This window comes from Hylobates moloch, unplaced genomic scaffold (assembly GCF_009828535.3).
Source record: "Hylobates moloch isolate HMO894 unplaced genomic scaffold, HMol_V3 SCAFFOLD_16, whole genome shotgun sequence".
Lineage (NCBI taxonomy): Eukaryota > Metazoa > Chordata > Mammalia > Primates > Hylobatidae > Hylobates > Hylobates moloch.
The window spans coordinates 48,883,734-48,896,773 of NW_026652291.1; the positions used below are offsets into that span (position 1 = coordinate 48,883,734).

Here is a 13,040-nt window from a genome sequence, read left to right on the forward strand (position 1 = left end):
AAAAGTGGCTGAACCAAATAGAAGAATCATGAATACCAGTGGTAGGTGGGGTCCGTTTCTGGGAGGTAAAGTCTAATTCCAGTGGAGCTGGGACATATTTCTTTCTCCAAAATATAGAAATATGATTGTGTTTTGATGTCTCCTTAAGAGAGGTAAGAAATATATAAACTAGTGCAACGTTTTTCAAATTGAGCGTCTAGCAGCTGATTCAGCTGGAATGTAATTTATGCTAATAAGTTCCTGGATTTCAAAGTGACTTTTTTCTTGTCACACTAAAACCTTTTAATTTGGGTATACATTCCTAAGTCCAGAAAGGGCAAGGAAATTTTCAGTCAAAAGCCAGGGATATAACTATCCCCGTCTAAAAGGAAAGGGGAAAAAAATTACACTCTGGAGGGTTGAAGGAGAGGGGGAAAGTTCAACGTATAGCTTTTCATTTCCTGCAACACAGTTGATTTCACACACCATTTATCCCTAGACAAGTTTATGCTAATTTTAAAATGGCTGCATTATTTGAGGACTTTAATGTGCCAGAGAGTTGATGGTGGAATATAGCTGGTATCATGTAATTGGGACTGGAGTACGGAAACTGTACCAGGTTGAACCAAGAAGCTTGTGTCCTAGTCTCAGTGCTGTTACTACCTAGCTCTGTGACATTCATCAAGTTACTTGTTTAGTATAGATGTCAGTTTTCATTTATTAAACTAGATTAGCTGTGATAGTTAACACTGGATGATCCCTCACTAACCCTTTTGATGTCCTGTTTTTTTGTTTTGTTTTGTTTTTGTTTTTTTTTTGGAAAGTCTTGCTCTGTCACCCAGGCTGGAGTGCAGTGGTGCCATCTCGGCTCACTTGCAACCTCTGCTTCCTAGGTTCAAGCAAAACTCGAGGCTCAGCCTCTTGAGTGGCTCAGACTAAAGGTGTGCACCACCTCACCCAGCTAATTTTTGTATTTTTAGTAGAGATGGGGTTTTGCCTGTTGCCCAGGCTGGTCTCCAACTCCTGATCTCAAGTGATCCACCCGCCTTGGCCTCTCAAAGTGCTGGGATTATGGGTGTGAGCCACCGTGCCTGGCCTGGTGTTAAGTTCTTCTAAGCCAGTGACTTTCAGATTTATTTTTTACTATGACCTACAATGAGTATATTTTATATTGACTCAGTATACACATTTATCAATTTCTTTATATACATACAAAAGTATGACATATATGTTATACACACATGCATATGTGCATACACATATGAAATGAAACTGAAGGTTCCATGAAACAATACTTACCTTTGTTACCTCGAATGCATTGTGGTATTTTTTTATTTTTTATTTTTTTTTGAGAGTCTTGCTCTGTTGCCCAGGCTGGAGTGCAGTGGCATGATCTTGGCTCACTGCAACCTCTGCCTCTGGGTTCAAGCAATTCTCCCTGCCTCAGCCTCCTGAGTAGTTGGGATTACAGGCACCCGCCACCATGCCCGGCTAAACTTTGTATTTTTTAGTAGAGACAGGGTTTCGCCACGTTGGCCAGGCTGGTCTTGAACTCCTGATCTCAGGTGATCCACCTGCCTCGGCCTCCCAAAGTGCTGGGATTACAGGCGTGAGCCACCGCGCCCGGCCCATTGTGGTATTTTAAATTCTATTTCATTATGAAAAAGCTGGTCAATTCTCACTCAATTGACTTCATGACCCACAGTCTGACAATCAGTTTAAATAAGCACAATCCTGCAACTGGAGGAACTGCCTCCAGGTGGATACAGGCAACTGCATAGGTTAATGGCTAAAATTCTAATCACTGAAAGAGAAACTTAACTGTGTAGATGCAAGCCACATATTGAATGAATATGCTATAATTTTAGGGGAAAATTATGACACTCTAAGTAAAAACAAACACTAAGTACGAGTATTCTCTATCAATCAGTGAAGTTGCTTGTTTTAAGCGCTGCATAATTGAACTCGTTTTTTATGCTTCTAAGAATGAACTTTTTTGAAAACTTTTTCACCTGTTAGACTAAGGAACCCTAGTTTTTTGATAAATGGATCATTTTCCATTTATAAACAATCCTCTTTAAAGTTTCTGTAGCTTTTCCAAGAGTAATTTTTAAAAGCTCTTGAGTTTTTATAACTTTTTTTTTTTTTTTTTTGAGACATTCTGTCACCAAGGCTGGAGTGCAGTGGCGCAATCACAGCTCACTTCAATCTCCACCTCCCAGGCTCAAGGGACCCTCCTGCTTCAGCCTCTCAAGTATCTGGAACTACAGGTGCATGCCACCTTGCCCTGCTAATTTATTTTTGTATTTCTTTTGTAGAGACAAGGTTTCACCATGTTGCCCAGGATGGTCTCAAACTCTCGGACTCAAGCGGTCCACACGCCTCAGCCTCCCAACGTGCTGGGATTACAGGCATGAGCCACCACTCTCGGCCCTGAATTCTCGTGTCTTAGCTGATACTCAAGGATCCAGGGTAATGGGTGATTCACTTAGGTCCATAATCCAAGGATGAGAAAACTGGGTCTGATTTTCCAAGCAGTGTTCCCCTTTCAGTTTTAATCACACACACTTTTATATGTGAACAACAACCACTGGTATTAAAGATATCTTCAACAGTTCAACTATCTAAGGGAATACTTCATTTAGCTGAGAGAAATATCAAGTACCTTTTTTAAAAGGTTACATTCCAAAAAATACCCTTTCAGATAACACTTCTAAATAGAAGATGATTATGGTTTGTTATTTTAAAAACAGGACATAATCTCCATTTATTAGTTTGCAATGTTTATTAAACAATGAACTTAATGATTAAAAACTTTTATGCCATTTCCATCTACTGTACTTCACCCCATTCTTCTTATACGCTAAAGTTAAAGTTTTGAAATGGTTAAACCTTAGATTTGGCTTATTTCCATTTATCTTTTATTATACTTATCCTCATCTAATGGCAACTATGTACCAGAAGACTTGCAACTCTGCAGTTGCTCTGTGAGGTTGGATCACTGGGATAGGAGTATGGCCCCGTAATTGTGCCTTTGTGTCTTGACCTTTATCTTGTAACTTTCTCAACCTTGTCAACTCAACTTTTTAATATCATCGCAATGTCTGTATTGAAAATTAACCCTCACACCTAACTTTGGATCTGCAGCAAAGAGTCAGAGAACTCCACTTTCAGGCCAATAATTGTTGGCTTCACATGTATACTGTTGGAAATGCTACTTGTCCTTCCCATGTGGCATCACCACCTTTTTTTTGTTTTCCAATATGGCATGAGCTAATCTTTCTAGTACATACAATTTCCATCAAATGTATGTTACATTGTTGAAGAGCAATCTGAATTTTTTTTTTCCTGAAAAACCCCTTTTTCAGGATATATTCCTGTTTAATTTTCTATAGCTGGGTAAGCACACTGTACTATTCCTGGGGCTGTTTTAAAAATACTGTCCGTGCTGATCCAAATCAAACAGACCTTTAGAGGGTGCTGACAATGATGTCTTCATTGAATATGATCACTGCTAAAGCTTTAGCTCCTTGTTTGCTCTGTAATGCTGTGCCAAGATCTTGGCCTTTAGATGTTCCCAGAATCCCTGGAAACATTACTTGTTTGTTTGTGAGTATCAGCATTAGAATGGCTTTGCATTCACAACAAAATGTGAATCTCTTACTGGGTTGAAGTTGTTTTCTTTACCTAACCATAAGACTTGAAGCCAGTTAGAACAGAATTTTAAGTAATATCCTGTGTTGATGCATTTATAAAACATATCAGAAGTCAGAGTAACAGGATTCTTTTTTTTCAACCTTTGGTATAAAATTTTTTCCTAAATATTAAAGCATTAACATTTAAAAATTCTGAGGGATATTGATGAGAACTATGATTAAAGATTCACAATATTTCACTTTTAAAAAACTACTCTTCATATCCTAGCTTGATGACTTAAAGTTACCAGCAGAGTATCACAAAAATAAATCTAACACTCAAAATGGGTTTTAAATATCATAAAGGCTAAACATTATGATTCTACCAAGAAAAAAACACTAAGAATATGAGCAGAAATAACATTTCACAATTTCTGTTTGAAGCTTTCAAAATAATACACTAGTAATTGATTCCCCTCTATTTTGGCTACATTTTGAGTAATAGAACAGAAGCATTGAACAAAATGGGTCCTTTTAAAAAACAACAAAAAAAGGCAAGTCAATACCAAGAACCAAGCATACTCCTATCAGAGGCAACGGCGGGGCACAGGGAGTGTAGCCCACCCAGTGGTTAGTCAGATAACATGGGAGCCACCATCCGCTTCTCCACTTGCCCTCTGGTGCGTGCCAGCCTTGGTGCCAGGGCGGCAGGGCCCTGACACATGTGGAGAGGCAGACAGTTTCACTGGCTCTCACTGGCTCCTCAGGCCGAAGTCCAGGCAGAAGTTGGCCTTGTGGGGTTCCTGTTGTCCTGCCGAACCATGGCACTCCCGGGACACTGCTAGAACGCTGGCCAAATCTTGCATGAGAAGTCACCTCCATTACAGTCTCCTCAATGTCGGGGGTCAGACTACAGGAAACCCCTTTTATCAGATTTTATGGTGTCTGTACACTAGCCAAGGAAAGTAAGAGAAAGAAAAAGAAAGCAACTTGTTTAACCTCATCTAATAGAAAGGAAAGGATTCTCCAAAGTAGTTGATCTGGGAATGAAGCCCAACATCCCTAAATCTCAGCTCAGTTTACTAGTTTTCATTTACCAGTGGTTTTTAGAAACTTAAATCATTATGATCCTATCTACTCTGGGCCATCATATCATTGGTTTCTCAAAGGCAGAGTGGCCTAAAGTCACAGTTGCACACATACAAAATAATCTATGTACCATTTGACAATAATCTATACACAAAGCACATTCAGCCATACACAGATCTCTATAGTACAGACACATATTTTAAAAAATTTTAAAAGCAGAGAGTCTCAAAAAGAGGTCTTCATTTGCCATTCTTAAGGCTACTAATAGGAAATACCACTTTTAATAAGGTTCCTCAAACACCACATGCGTATGTAGATGCAGAGATGAATATTCACATATCTGTGTATAGATGTTCAGAAACAAATACGACCACCACGCCTGTGTGCAATCTCTTTTTCTGAACCAGTAAAGACAATGCTTTCCTAAGGAATGTTTGAATTTTATTGTACTTTTTTTTAAAGAAAAGAGAATATGATAATCTTACACAATTTCTTTCAAATGGATAAACTTAGACAATTTATCAACGCTTCCTTACATTTTTACACCACGCTGAACTCCAACAGGTTTTTGTTTTAAGGTAAACCAGGTTTTTGGTCCTTCCCTGTGGAGAAGTTACTTTCAAGTCAGTGAAAGTTCTTGGCCCATGATTAAAAGTCTTTGCCAATTAGTACTCAACAACTTCAATTCATTTTTTTCTGGTTCAAGATGAGTAGGAGCCTAATAAGGCTGTGATAAAAGGGCAAAAGGCACTGAGAGCCAAAAGCGGATTAATGAGCTCCTCCATTTATTTGTCTTCCTAACAGCTGAACTGTTACAACTATTGACACTCTTCAAAAGGTTCCGCTCTGAACCCTGTCCAGGCACTGCAGGCTCCAATGGACATCTTCAAATCCAGAGAATGGAGGGGCAAGAGCTTCCCCTGTGTGATGCCAAAACCAACAAAGCCCCATGGATCAGGTAATGAAACTTCAGCTTTTCCCCCTTTGAGATTTATTTACTGGCAGCTGACAAGGGGCAAATTCAGCTCGAATTGTGCAGTCAAGGCCCTGTCAAGCTTTTAGAGGCACCCTTGTCTTGAAGCACCTTCATGACTGGCATTTCACTCAAAAGCCCTCGGCACTGGTCCTTAACAGCTTATGACATCACAAAGGACACTCCAGACAGATGCCTACATGGCATCCTGCAGCATTTTAAAAGAGAATTAGTGGTTTTAATTATGGTCGTAGTATGAAAGGGAACCATGCAAGCTCCACAGGAGACCTTTGATCAGACCCTTTTGCTAGTACAATGCCACGGAACTGTGACTATTCCTGGTAAGGGGCCTTTTCTTGCTGAATGACTCACCAGTGATCTTTGAATGCAGACAAGCTTCTAGCCCTCCCTCTTCATTAGTGAGCATTTCTATACAGGGGCCTATATAGTGCTTGGAGTCTAGGAGCTATACAATTGGGGGGAAAAGAAGCCCTACAGATTCTGGCCTCTACTTAGGAAGTGCTGAAGGACTCTGAGTGACTTTATTCATTAAAACAGGTTGCTATTAATTAACTGTCATAATAAAATAAAGAACTATTATTTGCATTTCTTACTATGTTCTCTTTAGTAATATGTATAAAAGATGCTTGTAACAGAAATGAATTTATTGGGCCACTTCCCCATCCCCCCCAATCCCTGCCTTTTTTTTCCCCTTTGCATTTTGGCAGCAGGAGCCTACTAATTATTGGGCCTAGATCTCTGAGTCCAAATAGAAATAAAACATAAATATAAAATTAGTTAAGTAAATGCAAAATCTTTTTTACACGCCAATCAGTTTCTGCAACTGAAATAAGCAAACATCAAATTAGCTTTTTTTTTTTTTTTTTTTTTTAGTGATTTCCGAGAACAATCTAAGACAGTAAAATACAAACTTTTTTCAAAATATCACCCATTTGGTGTTTAGCTTGAAGTGTAAGACTATGTAACAACTATAGCTACTTGGTAAAAAATGTACTCTCACCTAAAGCCTAACATGATTCATTTTTTTCCAGGAAACAGAAAATGTCTTTGGTCTGGTATTAATATCAAAAGAATTTAACTTTAAAACTGATCCCAATAAGCATGGCCCTTACACCGTTCATGACCAATATTTAGTTATATGAAAATGGTTCATTCTCTTCTAGAATCTAATCCAGCGCAGTCATCTGGTGAAAGACTGGAAGTCAGAAGACTTTTCAAAAGCTTCTCACTGAAATGGTAATTTGGTAACACGGGATAAACAGAATTTTGCATAAATAGTAGATCCTAGTCACTGAACACCCCATTAAACAGTACTGCTGGACCATGATACTTATATCTGGGAGATGACTTAGTTTTAAATTTTTTATGCAGTTTCTTTTCTTGAAGGAAAAACTTCCGGACTTCAGAATTTTGGAAGCTGAATGATGAGCAGGTTTTTCATATTTTGCTGTCTCAGACATTTTTCCTATTTCTCAGACTTTGCAGTTCTTTTCTTAGGTGCTTTAGAGCACCTAAAATATCAGCTTGCTGTGGGTCATTCGGTGCTTTCTGAGAGTACAGACGGAAATGTCTGATGGTTTCAGATAACAGCACTTCAGGGTCTGCATCTCTTGCCTGAAGACGCAGCATCCGCTCACAGGCGATGGCATAGTTCTTGTGCCAATTCACTGGGTGCTCCTTTTGTAAATAGACAATCTCCTTATAAAGCTAGAAAACAGCAGAAATGTTGGTATTCCATTGTTATTCTTTGACTTTTTTTTTTCAAAAACAAAAATCACACAGAGGAATTAATAACAAGAAAAAAAAAATTCAAGCAGCCTCCAGTAAAAATCTAATCATTGCTAGGCCATGCAGAAAATGCAAGAATGTTACTGTAATTATTACATTAGCAGGAGGCAAATATGCTGTATCTAAAACTGCTTCTGAGGTTTTCAGATGTTGCAGGGGAAACCTAAGACACACTGTGTTAGGACAAAATGCTCTTCCTCCAGAAAGATGTTCTGGGGAAGGGATTTAGTTTTAATTCATGGAAAGCTATTTACTCAACAGGCAGAAGGGTTGAAACTCTAAATTTAGCTGTTGGAGAAAAAAAAAAAAAAACAGCTTTCTTTAGAAGACTGCCTAGAAAAAGAACTTAAAGGAATTTAAATTTTTGTCCCACATTTTTGACAGAAACTTCTCTCTACATTAAAAGCAACACTAATAACAATAGCAATGATAAAACAATCCAGACAAATTCATCATCATAGAGACTGGGTGTGATAGAATTTAAGAGATATGCATAAAGCGAGACTCTGAAAAGCTTCACAGTATCCTGTAATTTACAATTTTGATAGTTAAAACTTTGCCCATAGGAATTTAGAATTTCATTTTTCAACATCAGAGAGAGTATTAATTGGATAGAGTTAGATTTTTTGATACTGAGTTTTCTAGAGGAAACACATCAAAAATTAAATAAAAATGCAGATACAAATCTGCAAAATGGAATATTATAGTTGCTTATTTGGGAATCTCACAGCTTTCTTGGAGATTGTCAAGTTAGAGCTGTATTCACAGGAGTTACCTGTAGACTTTCTGAGCGCACAGAAAAACAATAGTGCTTTCTCCAAGGGACACGTGCTTTTTGAGTTAGACATGACATAATTTAGTTAAAAGAAACCCAATCATATTATCTATTTTTCCAATTCCTACTCCAGGGCAGACAAATGCATACCTATTTTTAAACAGCACCCTCATGAAATTTTCCACAATTCATGTTTGATATGTTGTTTCAATAGTTAATAACCCTCAGTTGTCCAGCTTCCTTTTAAAGCAAATTTCCCCTTAGTTCCCTTTATTTTATACAGTAGGGAAGAGGCTGGGCATGGTGGCCCATGCCTGCAATCCCGGCACTTTGGGAGGCCGAGGCCAGAGGATTGCTTGAGATCAGGAGTTGGAGACCAGCCTGGCCCACAAAGCAAGACCCCTTCTCCAGTTATAAAAAATAAATAAATAAAAAAGAAAGAAAAAAATGGGAAAGAATCACCATGTACTTTCATATACATCAAGGTTACTGTCAGACTCCTACCCTTTTATCCTCTTGGTAAAATATTCAAAGTTGCTTTACACTTTTTGTCATCATCCTTTTTTCTCTAGTGGTTTCACTTCCTGAGCCCTCCTCTGATAAGACACGGGTGTAAAGGCTGTAGCATGCTGCCTCACACAAAGCAGGCATTAAGGAACTCTTCAGTTTTCAAAATCCTACTAAGTTTTTTATTGTTGTTTTACAGATATCAATTTTATTTTTTAAATTAAGTATATATTTTTTAATTTTATTATTATACTTTAAGTTTTAGGGTACGTGTGCACAACGTGCAGGTTTGTTACATATATATACATGTGCCATGTTGGTGTGTGGCACCCCTTAACTCATTTAGCATTAAGCATATCTCCTAATGCTGTCCCTCCCCCATTCCCCCACCCCACAACAGTCCCCGGTGTGTGATGTTCCCCTTCCTGTATCCATGTGTTCTCATTGTTCAATTCCCACCTATGAGTGAGAACATGCGGTGTTTGGTTTTTTGTCCTTGTGATAGTTTGCTGAGAATGATGGTTTCTAGCTTCATCCATGTCCCTACAAAGGACATGAACTCATCCTTTTTTATGGCTGCATAGTATTCCATGGTGTATATGTGCCACGTTTTCTTAATCCAGTCTATCTTTGTTGGACATTTGGGTTGGTTCCAAGTGTATGCTATTGTGAATAGTGCCGCAATAAACATACATGTGCATGTGTCTTTATAGCAGCATGATTTATAATCCTTTGGGTATATACCCAGTAATGGGATGGCTGGGTCAAATGGTATTTCTAGTTCTAGATCCCTGAGGAATCGCCACACTGACTTTCACAATGGTTGAACTAGTTTACAGTCCCACCAACAGTGTAAAAGTGTTCCTATTTCTCCACATCCTCTCCAGCACCTGTTGTTTCCTGACTTTTTAATGATGGCCATTCTAACTGGTGTGAGATGGTATCTCATTGTGGTTTTGATTTGCATTTCTCTGATGGCCAGTGATGATGAGCATTTTTTCATGTGTTTCTTGGCTGCATAAATGTCTTCTTTTGAGAAGTGTCTGTTCATATCCTTTGCCCACTTTTTGATGGGGCTGTTTGTTTTTTTTCTTGTAAATTTGAGTTCTTTGTAGATTCTGGATATTAGCCCTTTGTCAGATGAGTAACTTGCAAAAATTTTCTCCCATTCTGTAGGTTGCCTGTTCACTCTGATGGTAGTTTCTTTTGCTGTGCAGAAGCTCTTTAGTTTAATTAGATCCCATTTGTCAATTTTGGCTTTTGTTGCCATTGCTTTTGGTGTTTTAGACATGAAGTCCTTGCCCATGCCTATGTCCTCAATGGTATTGCCTAGGTTTTCTTCTAGGGTTTTTATGGTTTTAGGTCTAACATGTAAGTCTTTAATCCATCTTGAATTAATTTTTTGTATAAGGTGTAAGGAAGGGATCCAGTTTCAGCTTTCTATATATGGCTAGCCAGTTATCCCAGCACCATTTATTAAATTGGGAATCCTTTCCCCATTGCTTGTTTTGGTCAAGTTTGTCAAAGATCAGATATTTGTAGATATGCAGCATTATTTCTGAGACCTCTGTTCTGTTCCATTGGTCTATATCTCTGTTTTGGTACCAGTACCATGCTGTTTTGGTTACTGTAGCCTTGTAGTATAGTTTGAAGTCAAGTAGTGTGATGCCTCCAGCTTTGTTCTTTTGGCTTAGGATTGACTTGGCGATGTCGGCTCTTTTTTGGTTCCATATGAACTTTAAAGTAGTTTTCTCTAATTCTGTGAAGAAAGTCATTGGTAGCTTGATGGGGATGGCCTTGAATGTATAAATTACCTTGGGCAGTATGGCCATTTTCACAATATTGTTTCTTCCTACCCATGAGCATGGAATGTTCTTACATTTGTTCGTATCCTCTTTTATTTCATTGAGCAGTGGTTTGTAGGTCTCCTTGAAGAGGTCCTTCACATCCCTTGTAAGTTGGATTCCTAGGTATTTGATTCTCTTTGAAGCAATTGTGAATGGGAGTTCACTCATGATTTGGCTCTCTGTTATTGGTGCATAAGAATGCTTGTGATTTTTGCACATTGATTTTGTATCCTGAGACTTTGCTGAAGTTGCTTATCAGCTTAAGGAGATTTTGGGCTGAGACAATGGGGTTTTCTAGATATACAATCATGTCATCTGCAAACAGGGACAATTTGACTTCCTCTTTTCCTAACTGAATGCCCTTTATTTCCTTCTCCTGCCTGATTGCCCTGGCCAGAACTTCTAACACTATGTTGAATAGGAGTGGTGAGAGAGGGCATCCCTGTCTTGTGCCAGTTTTCAAAGGGAATGCTTCCAGTTATTGTCCATTCAGTATGATATTGGCTGTGGGCTTGTCATAGATAGCTCTTATTATTTTGAGAGACATCCCATCAATATCTAATTTATTGAGAGTTTTTAGCATGAAGGGTTGTTGAATTTTGTCAAAGGCCTTTTCTGCATCTATTGAGATAATCATGTGGTTTTTGTCTTTGGTTCTGTTTATATGCTGGATTACATTTATTGATTTGCGTATGTTGAACCAGCCTTGCATCCCAGGGATGAAGCCCACTTGTTCATGGTGGATAAGCTTTGTGATGTGTTCTTGGATTTGGTTTGCCAGTATTTTATTGAGGATTTTTGCATCAATGTTCATTAAGGATATTGGTCTAAAATTCTCTTTTTTTGTTGTGTCTCTGCCAGGCTTTGGTATCAGGATGATGCTGGCCTCGTAAAATGAGTTAGGGAGGATTCCCTCTTGTTCTACTGATTGGAATAGTTTCAGAAGGAATGGTACCAGTTCCTCCTTGTACCTCTGGTAGAATTCGGCTGTGAATCCATCTAGTCCTGGACTTTTTTGGGTTGGTAAGCTATTAATTATTGCCTCAATTTCAGAGCCTGTTATTGGTCTATTCAGAGATTCAACTTCTTCCTGGTTTAGTCTTGGGAGGGTGTATGTGTCGAAGAATTTATCCATTTCTTCTAGATTTTCTAGTTTATTTGCATAGAGGTGTTTATAGTATTCTCTGATGGCAGTTTGTATTTCTGTGGGATTGGTGGTGATATCCCCTTTGTCATTTTTTATTGCATCTATTTGATTCTTCTCTCTTTTCTTCTTTATTAGTCTTGCTAGCAGTCTATCAATTTTGTTGATCTTTTCAAAAAACCAGCTCCTGGATTCCACTGATTTTTTGAAGGGTTTTTTGTGTCTCTATTTCCTGCAGTTCTGCTCTGATCTTAGTTATTTCTTGCCTTCTGCTAGCTTTTGAATGTGTTTGCTCTTGCTTCTCTAGCTCTTTTAATTGTGATGTTAGGGTGTCAATTTTAGATTTTTCTTGCTTTCTCTTGTGGGCATTTAGTGCTATAAATTTCCCTCTACACACTGCTTTGAATGTGTCCCAGAGATTCTGGTATGTTGTGTCTTTGTTCTCATTGGTTTCAAAGAACATCTTTATTTCTGCCTTCATTTCATTATGTACCCAGTAGTCATTCAGGAGCAGGTTGTTCAGTTTCCATGTAGTTGATCTGTTCTGAGTGAGTTTCTCAATTCTGAGTTCTAGTTTGATTGCACTGTGGTCTGAGAGACAGTTTGTTATAATTTCTGTTCTTTTATATTTGCTGAGGAGTGCTTTACTTCCAACTATGTGGTCAATTTTGGAATAAGTGCGATGTGCTGAGAAGAATGTATCATCTGTTGATTTGGGGTGGAGAGTTCTGTAGATGTCTATTAGGTCTGCTTGGTGCAGAGGCTGAGTTCAAGTCCTGGATATCCTTGTTAACTTTCTGTCTCGTTGATCTGTCTAATGTTGACAGTGGGGTGTTAAAGTCTCCCATTATTATTGTGTGGGAGTCTAAGTCTCTTTGTAGGTTACTAAGGACTTGCTTTATGAATCTGGGTGCTCCTGTATTGGGTGCGTATATATTTAGGTTAGTTCTTCTTGTTGAATTGATCCCTTTACCATTATGTAATGGCCTTGTCTGTTCTGATCTTTGTTGGTTTAAAGTCTGTTTTATCAGAGACTAGGATTGCAACCCCTGCCTTTGTTTGTTTTCCATTTGCTTGGTAGATCTTCCTCCATCCCTTTATTTTAAGCCTATGTGTATCTCTGCATGAGAGATGGGTTTCCTGAATACAGCACACTGATGGGTCTTGACTCTTCATCCAGTTGGCCAGTCTGTGTCTTTTAATTGGAGCATTTAGCCCATTTACATTTAAGGTTAGTATTGTTATGTGTGAATTTGATCCTGTCATTATGATGGTAGCTGAT

The 13,040-nt window shown here is 38.4% G+C and overlaps 1 protein-coding gene across 2 annotated transcripts in view; it reads right to left on the bottom strand.

Moving 5' to 3' along the window:
- Positions 1-2,764: 2,764 nt before the first annotated feature.
- The window catches only part of TMEM260 (transmembrane protein 260), a 70,976-nt gene continuing 60,700 nt past the window's right edge, over positions 2,765-13,040 (bottom strand). The window contains exon 16 of one of the 2 annotated variants that reach the window (XM_032179650.2): positions 2,765-4,566. In XM_032179650.2, coding sequence (XP_032035541.1) covers positions 4,525-4,566 — 42 coding nt within the window. In that variant the 3' untranslated portion in view covers positions 2,765-4,524. Of the gene's footprint in view, positions 4,567-5,166; positions 7,405-13,040 lie in introns of those variants that run through there. The other variant, XM_032179649.2, reaches the window with a different exon arrangement.